Here is a 19066-nt window from a genome sequence, read left to right as displayed (position 1 = left end):
GCTACGGCCCCTAAGGACAAAACCCCTTTCAGATTCATTGCTAGCATTTGGAGAAGAGAGATCTTCTTTTCCCTGGTGAAGCTATTTGTTTGCCTGTTCGCTCATCTCCAGAAAGAAGGGCAACAGCTGATGCCTGGCAGAAGAGAAAATGCCAGCAATCTGGTTCAGGCTGGCATGTTTTCATATGGGATTTCCTGCCCCGAACAAGGGCACCTTCCAGTACTCCTGTTACAAAACCAGAGAGTGGCGGCTGCGCTTCTGCCGGGAAGGAGGATACACTGGCTAGCTTCTCTTCAGAGCGGGATGTACCCTTAGATTACCCCCTCGGTTGCTCAATAGGGATGAAAGTGCAGGTCCGGTTTTTCAAAGCTCTTTAATATTCATTTTTATTTTAGACCATGGTTTCGTTACTCTGCTTTTCATTGCTGGTGATGCAGAGCAGTTTCTATTAGATACGATTTTTTTGTGGCATATTTATTCATACAGTGTTAATACATATAACACGAAGCTGGGCCTTGCAAAGTCTTGCAGAAGAGGAGGCAAAAACTATTCTCTCCTTCACTGATTCCTTCCCCTGTGTTGCCTCTAATTCCCCCTGACTTCCTGCTCCCCCCCCTTCCCTCCCTCACTGACCCACCTTTCCCTCTCACCTTTCTATTCTTGTGGGGTGCCACTTTCCCCTCCCATATGTTCTATGGGGGAAATCTGGTGTTAAGAAACAGCAATTGACACAAAAATAAAGAAGGGTGGTTTTTATTTGCGCAAGGGAGAAGTATTTCACGTTGAATTTTCACTTTGAAAAAGCGGGGGCCAGAAAGTGGAAATGTGTCTCAGTCCTTGAAGAAGGTAGAGTACGAAAACAAGAACGGGATCTAGATCGTATAAATATCTGCCTCTTCACCCATTTACTGAGTTGGATCCAACTGTCTCTTGTATTCGGAAAGTATTTCTCTCTCCTAGAGGAGGTGTTTTACATCTTAGGCTAGAAGACTACACAAGAGGTTAAACTAAATCCAAAAATATGCTTTTGCATACATTATTTTTTCTTTTCATTTTCTTATTATAATTATTATATAGCATGATTTAGGCATATGGCCTTACAGATTGCCTTCAGAAGTCAAGTGTAACTACACTTAAGGAAAAATGTGCATATATTATTAGACTTGCCATTCCCTCTCTCTTCTCATGCTGAGAATTAGGGCTAAAAAGTCATGCTGGTTATCCATTTTGTACAAAGGTACGTGTGCAAGTCGACTGTTAACCAGGATTCAAAGCCTGGATTCCAGCCGTAATCGATTCTACTGCATATCTCTAGGCCCAGACAGTGTGACAGAGTTGTGCTCCCCATAACCAGAGGTACACCCTTCTAAATCACTTGTAGTCAAACAGCACAACTGCACCATCAGAGAGCCCACCTTGTGTATTCAAGTTGCAATTGACAAATGCTTTCCATACTATAAGAAAATGGTCTCAGAAAGATACATCAATAAAGGGATAGGGACTATAGACTTTACTACTATGTACTACCTGTTGCTGTAAGTATGATCCTATTGGTTAGTTTCTATGTTGTTTAATAGGTCAGTCTTAGAATGGCTATGCTCTGTTTCAGCATTTCTTCAGCTCTGTATTGAATTTTTGCTGGTTTTAAACCTTTGCAAATGTGCATTTCTATACCCCATTATATTGTTTATTTAAATGTCTTCAAAATGGACTGTATTGACTCACACCGTGTAATCCACCTTGAGTCTCAATGAGAAAGGTAGACTAGAAAGAAAGAAAGAAAAGAAAGAAAAGAAAGAAAGAAAGAAAGAGAAAACGAAACGAAACGAAAGAAAGAAAGAAAGAAAGAAAGAAAGAAAGAAAGAAAGAAAGAAAGAAAGAAAGAAAGAAAGAAAAAGAAAATTGTCAATAGCCTGGCGAGACTGTTAGTTAATTACATACATGAGGTAGTAGAGTCCTGAGGTTTAGAATGGTCTGTACCACTTCAGCTTTTTAAATGCTTCTCAGTATTAAAAACAAAAAACCTGTACCACATGTAGAAACTAGTTATAGCAGGGAAGAGTGTCTGTGTGTGGGTTAAGGTTGCCAGGTCCAGGTTCAGAAATTCCTGGAGATTTTGGGGGTGGGGCTTGGAGACGGTGGAGTTTAGGGAGGTGAGGAGCCTCAGTGGGCTGTAATGCCACAGAGTCCATCCCCCCAAAGCAGCCATTTTCTCCAGGGGAACTGATCTTGGTCACCTGGAGATCAGCTGTAATTCCAGGAGATCTCCAGCCACCACCTGGAGGCTGGTAACCATGATTATTGAATATTTCTCCTCTGTTGTGCTAAAATATATATTTCTAGGGAGTTTTTATACAACGGAGCATTCAAAAATGGGATTGCCTACCTCTAGTCTGAAATGGGACAGTCTGTTTTCCACCTTTTCCTCTCGCATGCAAAGACGAGTCCACAGTCTCACTTGAGCCAGTAGATGAAAAGCGTTTCTGTTCCATCTGCTATGTAAAGTATTCCCTTTGGCCTACCTGGGAAAACATTGCCTACGGCACCAAAAGGTGTATGTGTGGGGGGAGTAAAGTAAAAGGAGGTCAAGGATGCGAGAAAGGAGACACCACAGTAACACTTCAAGGACTACTTAAACTCTAATTAAAAGCCATGTTAAAAATGCATTAGCTTTTAGTAAACAAGGTCATTCCTCTGGTGACTTGAGGCAGGTCCACCCAAGGCCAAAAATGGTAACCTCTACAAAACACCTAAATAAGTAAGTAAGTAAATAAATAAATAACTCTTAAATAAATTCAGCCAGTCCCCAAGTGCTCTTGCTACCGAATCCATCGCTCGCTGAATACATTTCCTGCATACACGAGCATTTGTTTTCATGCTGCCATTTTGTGGTGGTACCACGGCTTCCCCCTTTTTGGCTTAAGTTGCCTCATGGGGAGTCTGGACTAATCCCCACACTGTGATCTGCATACCCTTCCCTTTTCACCATGAGAAATGAGGATTCACTGGTAAACATCCCTTTTCTGCTATCTGAGAAATGAAGGAAATGGAATGTTTTCACCTCAAATGAGGCAAGATTCAGCGGTCCTTTGGCCTCCTTCAGACATGTTACCGCCTTGAGTCTCTCTACATGAGACTTCTCGCTGCGTGTTTGTCTAGTGTAGAGAGATGCAATGTTAGCTGGGAAGCGCAGTTTAAAAGACAGAGCCAGGAGAGAGCGCTCCTCAGAGGATTTGTTAATTTCATCTTTGCCTCCCCAAGGCTCTGTCAATTTCATCTCTCCAGTCTAAAACTGTGTGGGATCGCAACCCGAGGGCAGCGAGGAATGGAATTCAAAGTCAGAATTCAAAAGCTGTGAAGGCTAGTCTGTGTATACAAATATGAACCAAGAAAGAAAATGGAACAAGGAAAAACCTGTCCATTCATCCCCGGGTTTAATTTGACAACTAATCTCATGGACTGGGTTACTTGGACCTGAGTTTTTGGCATACTGTAATTCCCCAGAACAGGCCTCCACTTCCAACCGTTAACATTATTGCTCAATGGTATCACCGCACTAACAAAGTTTAGAAAAATCTAATTAAAAGAAATCTTGAACCTAATTAAAGCATCTGAGACATGAAGGATAAACCAGTGCAGGGACAGTGAGATTTGTGGAGTCCTTTGAAGCAAAGCCAAGATGGTTCAAAGACAGCTCTCCATTTCTGGGATAGATTGATTCAAGGAACAACATGAGGGGCAGTGAGAGAACCATGTAAGGGCAGGAAATATGAAAATGGTGGAGATACTCGGGTTACTTCAGGAAAAAAAACCTCCCTTGGGCCCATCATCTCCAAAAATAATAGCAATGATAATGCTACTAACTTGCATGTGCTTTAGTGAGTATAAAATGAATGGTCACTGCCCCAAGGTGCTTGCAATCTAAAACTGGACATATGGGGAAACTGAAAAGGGGGAAAAGAGAGGGGAAGAGACAGGGATGCCAAGGGAGACAGTCTTTGTTTGTTCCGGCTATATCTGTCGGACTTTGCTTCAGTCATTTTTGCAGAAGGCTTCACAGAAAAGCTGGATTGGAAGGGCGAAAGGTGTTCTGGGAAGCGATTTCAGTCATTGAGGCAGCAAGGGACGAAGAGAGAGGAGGACATGGAATGAGAGATAAGGGTGGTGGAAATGGAAGAGCGAAGGTGCCAGGCTGAGATGAATCAGAGGTCAGCCCAAGAGGATCAAGGAAGACTTTGATGTCCGCTGGTTCTGAGATCCGACAGGGAGCCAATGTATGAATTTTTGGACGGGGGTGGGGGTGGTGTTACATGTTTGGAATAACTGAAGAGGTGAATGATTGATATGGGCAGCAGAGATCTGGACTGAGGGGAGGGGTGATAACAGAAGACCAGAGATAAGAAGGTCACAGCAGTTGTTGAGAGATGTCTGGAGAGTGAGCCAGAGTTTTGCTGAGGAGGTGGAGAAGGAGGGCTGCATTTTTGTAATGTAATGTAAGAAGCAATGTGTGCTAGTAATAAAGTACTAGTCGTGATCAGTAGCAGAGCTATGGTTGAAGTGGGAGCTAGATTGCTTCTTTCCTGTAGGTGATAGTTCACGCCCTCCATACTCCGCTTACGGAACTCACCGCCACAAGATGTGGCGATGACCACTAGTTTATAGGACTTTTTAAAAAGATCAGACACAGAGCCAAGCTACAAGTGATGAGTGACACTTGAACGGCAAGTGAACAGACTCACATGCATTCCTCCCTGTTCACTTGCGCTCCACTTGATCACTGGAGTGAAAGTGAAGGACAAGTGAACAGGGAAGAATACACGTGAGTCTGTTCACTTGCCGTTCAAGTGTCATTCGTCACTTGTAGTTTGGCTCTTAGTTATAATGGAGTGGGCCATTATTAGCTGTCATTGCTAAATGGGTCTCCAGTCAGTGTTCAGGGGCCATCTCTTTCTATTTGCAAGATGCCAGGAGTGAAACGTGTGAGAAAGAAATAATCTTTACCCTGCTTGAGAGAAGGCATGTTCTCATCATGGAAAGAATTGTTGTTTGTTCATGGCATCCCCCCTGCTCCTGCCTTGGGGCTTGGGTGGAGCCTGCCTTACTTTCCTTTAGGCGGCAGGACAAAACATAGCTTTTCATCTCCATAAAAGCTTTTATCTCTTTTCTAGGGTTGCCAGCCGCTATGTGACGGCTGGAGATCTCCCAGAATTACAACTGATCGCAAAGCCACAGAGATCAGTTCCTCTGGAGAAAATGGCAGCTTTGGAGGGTGGACTCTATGGAATTATACCCCGCTGAGGTCCCTCCATTCCCAAACCCCTCCCTCTCCAGGCTCCACCCACAAAATATCCAGGGATTTCTCAACCTGGAGCTGGCAACCCTACTTTTAGTTGATTTCTGGTCTGCTTCTGGCTTCAGGACCATTTTCTCAATATCATTTTAGGCTACCCATTAATTGCCGTTTCCACATGTCTTACCTTCTGCTGGAACATTGCGGAAGACAGCATCTTCGTGTGCGAAATCACGCCAGGAAGATGCGATTTCATGCAAAAATCCTGGATGCGATTTCACACGAGAAGACACTGTCTTCTGTGATGTTCTGGCAGAAGGTAACGGTCTTTGGACCGGTCTTTGGTAACGTGTGGAAACGGTCTTTGTTTCATACAGTTTTGTTGTCCTGGTTTGTTTTCAATAACTGTTTTGTTTTTTATGGCTGTGCTTTAATTTTTTTGTTGCTTTACTGATTTAGTTGTAAGCTGCCTTGAGCATCTAAATTTAAGAAGCAAATGTACAAGCACACACATGCAGCCACAGTGGATTCCATTTACTGGAACCCATATGAAACCACCTTAGTAGCCAAGATTATGCGTCTGCTACAACTCCATAAAGTGAGTGTGAAGCTGGAGAGAAAATACAACTTCCTGAGAACCTCAGCAGTCATATTTTAAAGGAGCAAGTTTCTAGCTCTCATGATTTTGGGAAAGGAATGCAAATACCTAGCGAAATAAAAGAAGAACTGTTGATGCAGAATCAAATTAGGGAAATTTGCTCAGTTTTCAAAAAACGATACTTGTTTCAGAATTCTGAGTGCAGAATTTAGTGCAGAATTTGAAGAGTACAAGACACACAGCCCTGTGGAAACATTGCGACTAGGAGCTGCTTTGCGATATTATTGTCAGGAGCTTTAATTCACCAGCCTCCTGAGAAGATGGCAAAAAAAATTAAAGCTGATCATGTGGCTTTTTCCTCTGGACAGCTGGAGTCACCAGATAATGTGTGACCCTGACCAAAATAACATTAGTGATACATTTATAACACTCACACTTGTTCTCTCATTTGCGGGTTTGGTTTCAGCACACAAAGCCGGCTCCTCCGAAGCCCTTCAGGGCACTGATTAAATTGTAACTTTAATTAGTCACAGCCAAGACCCGGAGCACAGATTCTATCCCCCCCAGGAATGAAGTTTTTTTTTTTTTTTAATAATAGCCAAGAGAAAAATGACCCTGGCCACATATAAAGTGCTTTTCCTTTGGGAATGGCCTGCTGTCTCACCTGTCTGATGGAAATCTAATATATAGTACATCTTAACTTTCTTCCTGCATTCCCAGCATAGTGACAGCTGCTCAAGGGAAGGGGAATGTTTATGCATTTGTTTAAAAGACGACAATGTTTATAATGCAATCCTAAAACAAGTTCTAATCTTCTAAACCCATTCAGTTTAATGGACTTAGATGGGCCCACTCTGCTTAGGATTTGCACTGGAAGTTTACTCAACAGGTCAATAATTCTGAAAGGTAGGCTTGATTGTGTACAAAAAGGATTTTAGAAACTTAATTCTTTGATGAGCAGGGGTCCAGTTCAGATTGGGACTCTGGTACATGAGTCAAGGAGGCTAAAGCCAGTTTGGTGTAGTGGTTAAGAGCGGCAGGACTCCAATCTGGAGAGGCAGGTTTGATTCCCCACTCCTTCACTTGAAGCCATTTGGGTGACCTTGGGTCAGTCACAGCTCTCTCAGAGTTCTCTCAGCCCCCCTACCTCACAGGGTGATCGTCGTGAGGATAATAATAACACACTTTGTAAACTGAGTGGATGTCAAGTTGTCCTGAATGTTGGTATATAAATTTAATGTTGTGGTTGTTAAATCCCACCCCACATGCCGTGGGGTGGAAATGGGCCCTGAGGAGCTGTCCTTTGTCTTAATGGGTAAAATTTTACCTTTAGCCCACCAGGCCAAGAGAACTTCATGGGGGAAGAGACTTAAGCCCCCTTTCCTCATGTGTCATCATGACCCCATCTGAATTGAGAATTAACTTTTATCACAGAATATATCTGGCTTGACAGAACTCGGGGCAGAGCTGAGGGGGGCTGAAAACAGTGTAATATAAGGGTTGGCAACCTTTTTGGTCCCTCTCCCAATGTTTACCTGTAACGATGTTGATCTGGTGTGCCAGCAAACAAAATGGAGCGGATGTGGGGTGACTTTGAACAAGCCACACCCAAATGGTGTAGCCTGCACCTCAGGGATTCAGCTTGGACTCAAGAGGTGTCTGGGCAGGACTAGAATGCAGATGGTGATTGGACTCATGGTGCCAAGCCAAATGGCCTGGTGCGATGTCGTTGGCACAAGTTAGGGTTGCCAGTTGGGGCCGCCAGATCTCCTGAAATTACAACTGATTGCCAAACAACAGAGATCGGTTCCCCTGGACAAAATGGCTACTTTGGAGGGTGGACTTCGTGGAATTATTCCCAACTGAGGTCACCCCCCTCCCCAAACCCTGCCCTTCCCAGGCACCATCCCCCAGATCTCCAGGAATTTCCCAACCTGGAGCTGGCAACCCTAACGAGTCCCTCCCTTTCTGCTTAGCTTAACTGACAAGTTTGCTGTGAGGAGAAAACGGAGAAGGGGGCAGAGAACTATGCAAACCACTCTTAGAGGAAGGGTGAGGTAAAAAACACAATGATGGAAGTGCTACTTTGTACGATGTAATTAGATACTTCAGGAAATGTATGGAATGGTTTGGAGGAATAAAATAAGCCAGACATTTTTTTTAAAGAAAAGCCCTCTGAACACATGGTTTATCTGTGGCTTTCCTCAGTGCAGTCTTTTGTGTGTCTGTTGAGAAGTGCTATATACTTACTTGTGCTTACTTCTAGTTAAGCGTGCAAAGGTTTTGCAGCCAGTTTTGTGTCGTCCTGGCTTTCAGTGAATCTTCATTATAGGTTCATGGGGCCTTTAATGGCAAAGGGCCAACCTGAGTCTTGCTGCGTGTGGAAAGAGAGAAGCTGAAACCCCAATACATTCCAGCAACATCTGTCAGCAGCAAGCAACCAGGCAACGAACTCAAACAGCCTCAGCCTTATTCTCATCTGATCTCACAGCTTGTCCTTGTCAGCAAGGAGAAGCTCCCAGGGCCCCTTCCTCTGACCTGACCAAAAATATTTATTTATTTACTTCATTTATATTCTGCCTTTCTTCCCAATGGGGACCCAAAGCAACATTCTCCTCTCTTTCAGCTTATCCTCACAACAACCTTGTGAGGTAGGTTAGGCTGAAAGCGTATTACTGGCCCAATATCACCCAGCAACCTTCCACATCAGAACGAGAATTCGAACCTGGGTCTTCCATCTTAGTCCAACACTCTAACCACTACACCACATATAAAGGATATTATCCCATTTTTGGATAGTGGCCAACTCCCGGTTGGAAATTCCTGGAGATTTGGGGGTGAAGTCTGGCGAAGAGGATATTTTGAGAGGGGTCTCAGAAGTGAATAATGCCATAGAGTTCACTCTTCATAGCATAGCTATGAGTATGACTTAATTTTTTTTAATGTTGATATACCAGTTATTTAGGGGCTAGATGCATCAGTGATGGAGGAAGGTGCCTTGTGATCAGGAAGTGTTTTTAAAAAGACTGATTTGATACAGGCTGCTAGTTGTTCAACAGTACAATCCTATGTCTTTAAATCTTTGATTTCAGTAGTTTCAGAACAGGGTAACCCTCCCTACAATTGGATAGGAAGGTTGAGAACAGAGTTTCACTACACATCTTACATGAGGACACTCAAATGTAAGGAGATGTAATGTTAGCTGGGAAGCACAGTTTAAAAAGCGAGCCGGCAGAGATTGCTCCTCAGAGGGTTTGGAGCCCAGGGAAAGTGTGGTTTGGGGAGGGGACAGAACTTCTCAGGGATATAATTCCATAAACTCCACCCTCCAAAGCTGCCTTTTTCTTCATGGGAACTGATCTCTGTAGTCTAGAAATCTGTTGCAATTCCTGGAGATTTTCATGTCCCACTTGGAATCTGGCAAACCTGGCTGGGATAGCAGGGTTCTATTGTATAGATTTGTTTTTCTTTCTTTATCTAAATTACATTTCCTGGTGGTTTTCCTTTTTCTTATTTGGTAAGGCACTTACGGAAGTCTACAATGGACAAATAAATCGGCAATAAGTAAATGAATATAAATAAATAAATACATATAAAAAGAGTGATGGAAGCTTTCATTAAGTTAATCTCCCATTGAATAGTTATCACAAACCATGTAGGATGCAGGTCTATTGCAAGCATCTTTTCTCCAAGTATCATATTCCTACCCCTAGTCTGGAACAGTTGCAAGATATCCCTATGAACGTGACAGATGGAAACTTCAGGCGCCTTCTCTGTGACTGTAGCTACGAAAGAGTCTGAATTTTATCCACAAAGTTATCGCAACAAGCTGCAGAGGGGCTGGATGCACATTGTTAAATACTTTGAAGGACCTTTGCAAGATGGCTGCTTATTTCAGTCGCTCCCTGTTACCTTTTTCAATACGAGACAGAAATCAATACTGTAAACTGCAAAAAACTTCTCCTGTATCCGAGATAAAAACAATTCCAAGTTTGGTGACAGAGTTAAAGTCAAACCAAATGCTTACTTTAAAAATAAATGGCAGTGACGGAGATGCAGAGGCAACCAGAATAGGGTTGCCAGGTTGGGAAATTCCGGGAGGTTTTGGAGGAGGAGCCTGGAGAGGGTGGGGTTTGGGGAGGGGAGGGGCCTCAGAATGGTAGAATGCCATAGAGTCCGCCCTCCAAAGCAGCCATTTTCTCCAGGGGAACAGATCTTTGTCACCTGGAGACCAGTTGTAATTCCAGGGGATCTCCAGCCACCACCTGGAGGCTGGCAACCCTAAACCAGAAGCAGGGGCAGGGACATATTATTCATAAGGCTGAAGCCTAGGTGTTAAGGACAAACATGTGCCTTAGGTGTCCCACAGGGACTAGTGTCCTGTCAATTTTTTTTGCTGAGGCACACCCCCACATCAGTTACAATTAATTGATTCTCTTATATAACCTTTATTAATAAGCACCTTTAAGACTAACCAACTTTATTGTAGCATAAGCTTTTGAGAGCCACAGCTCTCTACGTCAGATGCATCTAACGAAGAGAGCTGTGGCTCTCAAAAGTTTATGCTGCAATAAAGTTGGTTTATCTTAAAGGTGTTACTGGCCTCTTTACTATTTTGCTACTACAGACTAACACGGCTAACTCCTCCAGCTCTATTAATAAGATAATCAACTGCTTCCTTACTGAAGTGAAACAAATTGTCTCTTATATTAAAACAATTATCCATGAATTATATATTTTAATAAGTAATAAAAATTTATTCCCTTCAAAATATTACACTATTGAACAATTATACCCCCCAAATGTGCTTTCCTGGAGTTCTACTCATGTAATAAAAATAGTAAAAAATTTGAATAGAATTCTTCTCTCAAAATGATATAATGGCTATGTACTGCGATCTTGCACCTACTGTACCAGGGTCAAGCTGTCAGCTGTAGTGGGGTGAAACGTTGAAGTGCCGAAGGGGGCCTGAAATACCTGAAAGCCTAGGGGCCCAGCCATGGGTTAATACGGCCCTGAGCAGGGGCCATCTGCTTATCTGCATTTTTTGTATCACGGCTGGACTTGAGAGATGTCCTAGTGGACAGCATTTAGCCAAGGAAGCCCCAATTCTGGTTCCAGCAGTCTTGGGGACAGCCATCCACTGTCAATATCCCGGCTCCTGATTTACCACTGTGTTACTAAACGCAGAAATCCTATTTAGGAATCTAGTCTTGAAGGTCAGCATGACATACTTGTTAGTGTTGGTCTAAGATCTGGGCCATTTCCACACGGCTTACCTGAAGCCAGGCCATGGCGCAACATTGTGGATCATGCCGTGGAAAACGCAATATTTCGCGTTTTCCCCGGCATGATCCGCAACATTGCGCCATAGCCCGGCATCAGGTAAGCCGTGTGGAAACGGCCCAGATCCATGTTGGGTGGGTTCCCATCTGAGAGAAAAGTGGGACCTAAATATCTAAATAAAATAAAGGTGTCAACTGGAGCGCTCTGTTTCTTGCTGAGGGCGGGTGTTCAGCCTCTTCTTCCTCACCTGAGACATTCTTCATCCCAGCCCTCTCCTCCAACTCTTCTTTGAGGTGAGATGAGGCAAAGCTTAACTTATCAGAACGTGTCTGGCTAAGAACGCCACAGGAAATCTGCGGCCGAAGCTAGCACGTTGGAGCGTCTGTGAATAAAACACAGCTGAATAAAAAATCCAATCTCGTTTGGCTTGTCTGTGAGGCTGACCTAGATTCCAGGACCAAAAAGCTAGTGACATGCAAAGCAAGTGTTCCTTCCCCCACTCCATGCCTACAAAGCACTGACAGCCCTTTTACAATAAGCTAAGGGGGAGCTTTCAAGAAAGGCTGATTTCTGCCCCCCACCCCCCAACCAACGGTCTTGTAGCAACACTAGTTCAAGTTCAGTTCTGGCTCTATGGTTTGAAGATTCCTGGAAATATCAGAGACCAGGCCTGAAACAGCCACTGGGGAGTTTCTTGCGTCTGCCAAAAAGTGGAAACCAAGTTGTTACATTTTTCTATCTGATTTTCCCTCCAAAGCATACAGGGTGATAGTGCCTCTTTTCTCCCGTTATCCTTACAATGATCCTCAAAGCCTAGTCAATAACCCATAATACTTGGGAAGTGCTATGTCAGCGGGCATGTTTTAAAAAGTCTTTTTAAAAAAGAGACAGTTTGGTGTAGTGGTTAAAGCTGGGACCCTAATCTGGAGAACCGGGTTTGATTCCCCAGTCCTCTACTTGAAGCCAGCTGGGTGACCTTGGGTCAGTCACAGCTTCTAGCTCTCTCAGCCCCACACACCTCACAGGGTGTTTTGTTGTGGGGATAATAATGACATACTTTCTAAACCGCTCTGAGTGGGTGTTAAGTCATCCTGAAGGGTGGTATATAAATCAAATGTTGTTGTTGTTATTATTTTATTAGGTGGTGGTTTGGATTAGGACAATGAAGGGGGTGGGGGAAGCATTCCAGTTTTGCCCTATCAATATATGTAACTCACAACGTGGCCCAATCTGTGGATACTTAAATTTAGATAATGGAGCTTTGTAGAGGACAGATCTTTTTCCAGTACTAAAAATACCCTGGATTTGCAGAAAGTTCTGAAACCCTCTCTCTCTCTCTCAGCAGGTTAATCCCCTGCCCCCATAACAGAAGTAGAGCTTGTAGCTTTAAGAAATGAATGACTTGAGTCAGTGGCTCTTGCTTGGCAAGCAAATGACCAGGGCTTATTTTGAGGGGGAATGCGCAGGAACGCATTTCTGGTAGTTCCACAAAGAGGTCACATGTCAGGTGGCCCTGCCCACCTGACTCTCGGCCATTTTGGGCCCGTCTCAGCCTGGATTGGGGCCAAAACAGCCCAGATCGGGCCTCTGACAGGTGGTGGATCACTCTCCCGCTCAGCAGTGGCCTGATCCTGACCATTTGGGGCCCCTTTTCAGCCATTTTGAGCCCCTTTTTGCCATTTTGAGCCCAATTTCGGCCCTGAATGGCCAGGATTGGGTCCAAAATAGCCAGGATAGGTGATGTCAGGGGGTGTGGCATATGCAAGTCAGTTATGCTAATGAAACATTTCTGGTGATGTCAAGGGGTGTGGCATATGCTAATGAGTTGTGCTAATGAGTTCCTCCAGCTCTTTTTCTATGAAATGACCCCTGCAAACCACCCATTGCCAGCCTTCCTAAACTGGTTTCTGTCAGTAAAAGGCAGGGGAAGGGGACAGGGCTCTTTTCAGGGTTGTTGGAGCCTATGAGGGAGGTCTCACTGAAGCCAGGCCTGCCAGGTAACTTGCTACCATGTGACTTGCACGACTCCCCCAGGCCTGGCTGCTTGGGTAACTAATCTCTGTAGTCTGAACACCCATCATGACTTTGGGGGGGAGGGCTCTCCAGGCTCCACCTGGAGGTTGGCAGTCATAACTGGCACACTGTCTTCGGAGCAGGTTGCACTCAGCTCACCCATCTCTCACCCCTCTCCTCCTACCTTGCTCAGCTGCACAGAACTGGAACTTTTCCAGGACTCCCGTCTCCCCCTCAGGGCTGACTGTTCCACAATTAATCTCCGAGGGATCGGTCTCTTCCCTGCTGTAACGGCGCTCTTCCTGTTCATTTTAATCTGCAATATGTTGCAATGAGTCACTGCTGCTTGATCTCTAATTATCTGCTCGTGCTTATTTCTTCCCCCTCTCCCCCTGGTCTTTTAAACTTGCCTGGCTTTTAGAAAGAAAAGAGCACTGTCTTTATTTCCCTGGAATCCATTTTGCCTTAAGCAAATCGAAAAGCAGTTGGCTCTTAGCCCTTTCAGACTGATACTAGCCTTGCTAAAGTGGATCACGGGGGCCCAGGGTGGGCCTAGACGACGGGCAGCTTTCCTTGCAAACAGTTCTGTTGGAAATTAGCAGAGTTAATGCAAAGATTGCGCATTGGAATTAATGAGAACAGACACACACTCCAGTGTAGCTCTGTAAGAATACTTTACTAAAGGATAAAAACAGAGTTACATTGGAGAAAAATGATAAATCGTTAAACTGACTACATCTTGCTAGAAAAGTAACAGAGAGAGAGAGAGCAAAAAAGCAACTGACAAAAGCAAGTGAGACAAAGAGCAATAAAACTTCAGTATATAGCATCACTTAAGTGCCCCCCTAATAAGCAGGTTGCCCAATAGAAAATCCGAGTTCTACTTCATTATGCTTAGAGACTTCCATTTCTATGGCGGGAATCCAAATTTGAGGCCTAAGTGGTAACATGCAAATAAGTTTACTAATTAAGTAAAGTCCAACCAAAATGCGCAAAAGTGCACATTAAGCACTAATTGCGCATGCAAAGGTGCACATGCAAAGACCTGCACATGCAAAGGTGCATGAAAACTTGTGCAAGCAAAGGTGCACATTAAGCACTAATTACGGACCGAGTGGTACATTATATGCAAAAGCAGGAGAGAGAGTACTAGATCCCTTGCTCCGAAGTAGCCTGCCAGATGGTAAAGGTCTGTGCTAGATTCTCAGTTCTGCATATCCTAGCTTTTGTAGGTGAGGTGCGTTCACTAAAAACAGGGCCTTCTTTGTTGTGGGCCCTTTTCCACTCAATGCTCTCCAGGCCATCAGTATCCTGGTGCTGATGAGTTTCCAGTACCAAGTTAAAACGTTTCCTTGTTATTCAGGACTTGTGACGACTTGGGCTACTTTTTTTTTGGCTGTATGGTTCTGCTTTCCATTGCCTGCTTATGTGAAATTTATCATGGCACTGCTAGTGGGTTTTATTTTTACTTTTGTATTTATTGTTTATTTATTACATTTCTAACCAGCCCTTCCCGCAAGCGGGCTCAGTCCCCTTTACTCTGCAGCATTTAGTAACTTTGCTTACATGCCATGCAAAGCTACCTAGATAATGTTGACCGAATTTCCCCTAGCTTAACCCTTTGTTGTTCTGGAATCTCTTGGTACCACGCCTCATGCCTCCTTGATTCTGGTTGGGTTTAGCTAAAATTCTTAATATTAATCTCAAAAGTGTGCACTGTCTTGTAGATTTCAATCATGGAATCATGCAGTCCCAGAGTTGGATGGGGTCTTAAAGGACATCTAGGCTGCTTCCCCACACGTTGGATAATCCACTTTCAATACTCTTTAGTGAACATATGAAACTGATTTTCCATGTGTGGAACAAAAAATCCACTTCAAAAGGATTGCGAAAGTGTGTTGAAAGTGCATTATTCAACGTGTGCGGAAATGGCCCTAATCTAACCTCCTGCTCATTGCAGGAAATCCAAAGCTAGAGCATTCCCAACGGATCGATATCCAGCCCACATCTGAAGATCTTCAGCAAGGAAGAACCCAACCCACCAAATCTACAAACCCAACAGAGAAAATTGGAGGACTGAAATCAATTACCCGCTCCCCCAATAATATAAAAAAGAAATAGAGTTTGTTGACTCCTAACATGCTAAATGTTGCTAAGCCATGGAACAAAAAAGGGAGTGTTTTTTAATTTATTTATTTTATTTATATCATATTTGTATTCCGCCCTCCCCACGAGCAGGCTCAGGGTGGATAACAACATTAAGAACATTTAAAACATTCCATATTAAAACATTTAAAAACATCATACAACAATATCATACAAAAAAACCAGCGCTCTTTTTCCTGATGGCGGCATGAATATAGCAGCAGCTTAAAAACAGTGGTGGGCCGCTTTCACAGGGAGGGGGGTAGATGTTGTATCCTCCAGCCAGCGGAGGCCCAGCCTCAGCCATAAGCCTGGCAGAACAACTCTGTCATACAGGCCCGGCGGAAAGATAGTAGATCCTGCTGGGCCCTGGTCTCGGTAGACAGAGCGTTCCACCAGGTAGGAGCCAGGACTGAGAAAGCTCTGGCTCTAGTCGAGGCCGGGCAGGCCTCCTTGGAGCCAGGGACCGACAACAATTGCTTTCCTTTCGATTGGAGGGTCCTCTGGGGAATATACAGGGAGAGACGGTCCCTCAGGTACACTGGTATGGAGACTTTTCCCTGCCTTGGTCCCATCGAATTGATTAGGCTAATTTTTTTAAAAATATTCTCTTTATCTCTGCCTTCCCTTTTCTCTTTCTGTCTCATTGCAGGTCTCAATGAAATCCAGTGTTCCGTCCCTATGGAGGACAGAAAAATATTTCTCAGTGAATTGTCAGAGAGCAGCTTTAGGGATTGCAAATTTAACTTGTCACTCACGGACCTCATCATCATTATCTTCTCCGGCGTTGCTGTCTCCATTGCCGCTATCGTCTCGAGCTTCATTTTGGCCCTGATCGTCAACTGTTTCCAAAGATGTGCCCCAAGTAAAGATGACGACGACGATGAAGACAGCGAAGACTGAACTACCTCTCGTTGATTAGTTTTGCTGGGAGAGTCCCTGAGGTTCCAAAGATCGCAATGGCCATTAAGGAAGCCACTGCAGCTCGGCTGCATCTTCCACAGGATCAAAGGGGATTTATCCACTGAAATCCATGAGATATGGAACGAGGTTTATGCAGACGCTGAACGCTTCATGATTTAATCTCCTGATCTAGTCTGCTGGCTAAGATGAAATATAAGCTTGATGAAGGGAAGTTGATAGCTAGAAGACCAGAGATGGCCGACAGGGAAGCAGTTTGTGTTTTACAGACCACCTGCAAAGCTGCTGCGTATAGAACAGTTACGTTTGTGAGCTGGAAAGCAACCTGCTTATGCACCCCAGCAACATGGTCATCCAAACCTTTTAGTCTTCGTGATATTTAATTTATCTCTCGCTGCTTTAGATTTCCTGTAGATGCCTGTAACTATGTTCTGTCCCATTGTCCTCCTGACCCTCTAACCTTATTCCAAAAATGAACAAAAATTAATGGGCAAGGGAAGGGTTCTGCATCACCTATCAACTACTGCTTTCCAATTTCCCCCCCGCAAATCTTTCACACTCACCCTATTGGATGGTGTCAGGAACCTGCCTATCATGTAGCTCCTCCCTAATGCTGCGGACAGAAAATATTTTGCAGAGGCAAAGGTAGTATTATCAGACGCAGTGGACATTGATTCCACAATTGTTTCTGTCCTCAGGTTTTAGTAATATCACAAAAAGCTTCATTACCAGTTTGATGTGAAATGATAGGAATATGAGCTAGGCTGTTTCCACACATCTTACCAGCCTGTGGAACATCGCATGAAAGACCTGGAAGACAGCATCTTCTCATGCGAAATCGTGCCAGGAAGATGCTGTTATCCAGGAGTTTTGTGCAAAATCGCAACTTCCTGGTGAGATTTTGTGCAAGAAGGTGCTGTCTTCCGGGTCTTTTGTGCGATGTTCCGCAGGCAGGTAAGATGTGTGGAAATGGCCTGAAATCAATGCATTCAATAGCATACAAACGTATTGCTCAAATGGGGATTGGAACAAAGAATGAAGGGCGGGGGGGAGATAGCATTGCTTTGATGTATCTCCTACCAATCTGGAATGCCCTGTATATACCATGGTTCATCAAGTCCATATTCTTAAGGTGCACAAGTTTCACAACAGCTGAAATGAATCAAGTTTCCTTGCATGAGATCCTTGCAAGGAATGAAATGAAAATGGTGTGGGGATTTTGTTAGTGATAGTACCAAGGGAATAAAATCTCTTCTTGGTACAGAGTTCCTTGGAGTCTCTCTCTCTCTTTCTCTCTCTCTGTCTCACACACACATTCAGTCACTTATTTGGAACAATAAACTAAGAGATTTTGCTCTTCTCTCAATTCCTCTGAGAATCCAACAGGCCATTTCATTGAATTTGATTACTCAACCAACTGATCGATTGATCGATCGATCAGTCAATCAATATTTGTTAAAGATTTCTCCCCTGCACTTTCTCCATCATGGAGGTATTCAAGGTAACCACAAGTGAGTGGGAAGCCCTGCTTCCTCATCTGACACAATGGATATTATCCCTGGATCTGAACAACAAAACCTAAGTTTAGCCATAACACAAATCTCTTTGGATTATTTGTGAAACATGGTTTGGGGAAATCCCTCAAGTCCTTGTTCCAACACCGGGGAACAAGGCAGGATTAATGCAAGTTCTCTGCATCTGTACATCACAGGAAACCACAGTTAAGTCTAACAGTGGCTAATAAACCCATTTCAAATTAGAATATCAGACTTGGCTTGACGGACTGTAACTAACCACAGTTAGTGGAGTGGCTCGTGTTCAGACAATCATACCACCGTGAGTTTGATCAAACCATGTTCCACATTTCATTTAAACCAAGCCAATGAGATATTGCGGAAGAGAGAAAGACAGAATCCACTTGCTGTAGCTCCCAGATGTAACCAAAGAAAAGAATACTTGGTTCTGCAAAAACATTTGCCAGCTGAGTGAATGTATAGATGTGAACCAGATTGCAGAATCTAAGTGGGTTCTCGGAAAGTGCTAAAAGGGCTGTCTTCTTGGATATATTAAAGGGCTGTATCCATCTCACTTTTATGCGTAGTTGACACTGGAAATACTCTTTTGAAGTGCAGTTCATACTCTTTCCTTACTTACAGACTACTGGATAAGTCAGCGGATGTGATGGGCAGTGCCCTGGAGCAAGCAAGAAACCAAATACATCTTTTCAAAAGTCAGGGTCAAACTCTGATTTTTGCTGGAGTTTTGCACGGTAGTGTAGTCAGGGCTGGACATGGGGGTAAAAGTGCAGGACCCCAAATGTTCTGGCTTGCCAACTGATGAATGCAGCCGATAGATGAGTGATAATAACGTTAAGTCCAGAATTATCTAACTGTACCACTAGTTTAGCAGCCAGAACTCCTGAAATCTAATTGTACCCTAAACATAGCTGTGAAGGAGGGATATGGATCTTGGCTGTGTTTCTGGGGAAGGAGAGCAATTTAGTCTTTTATTCCCCTCCACTGTTTCTCTGATTGGAAATGCCACCCCAGGCAGTTTTTCGTCCTTATAGGGAACAAAGATGAACGAAGTTCCCCACTGTGCCTGTTTTCTAAAACATGTTTGTGGACATTCCTTCAAGTCCTTGATTGTCTCAACCAATGTTGGTTTCATTCATTTATTCGTTCGTTCGTTCATTCATTCGTTCATTCGTTCGTTCATTTGTTCATTCGTTCATTTGTTCGTTTGTTTGTTCGTTCATTGTTTTCTAAAACAGGCAGGGATTAGGTTACTGACATCAAAGTGCAATCTGGAGT

At 43.8% G+C, this 19066-nt stretch overlaps 1 protein-coding gene across 1 annotated transcript in view; it reads left to right on the top strand.

Moving 5' to 3' along the window:
- The window catches only part of LRRC38 (leucine rich repeat containing 38), a 30988-nt gene extending 13948 nt beyond the window's left edge, over positions 1-17040 (top strand). The window contains exon 2 of the mRNA XM_055001884.1: positions 15985-17040. Within this exon, the coding sequence (XP_054857859.1) occupies positions 15985-16235 (251 nt within the window). The 3' untranslated portion in view covers positions 16236-17040. The remainder of the gene's footprint in view (positions 1-15984) is intronic.
- Positions 17041-19066: the final 2026 nt, after the last annotated feature.

This window comes from Eublepharis macularius, chromosome 17 (assembly GCF_028583425.1).
Source record: "Eublepharis macularius isolate TG4126 chromosome 17, MPM_Emac_v1.0, whole genome shotgun sequence".
In the NCBI taxonomy this organism is placed as follows: Eukaryota; Metazoa; Chordata; class Lepidosauria; order Squamata; family Eublepharidae; genus Eublepharis; species Eublepharis macularius.
Note: the sequence above shows the minus strand (reverse complement) of the source record. Positions and strands in the feature narration are given on the sequence as shown.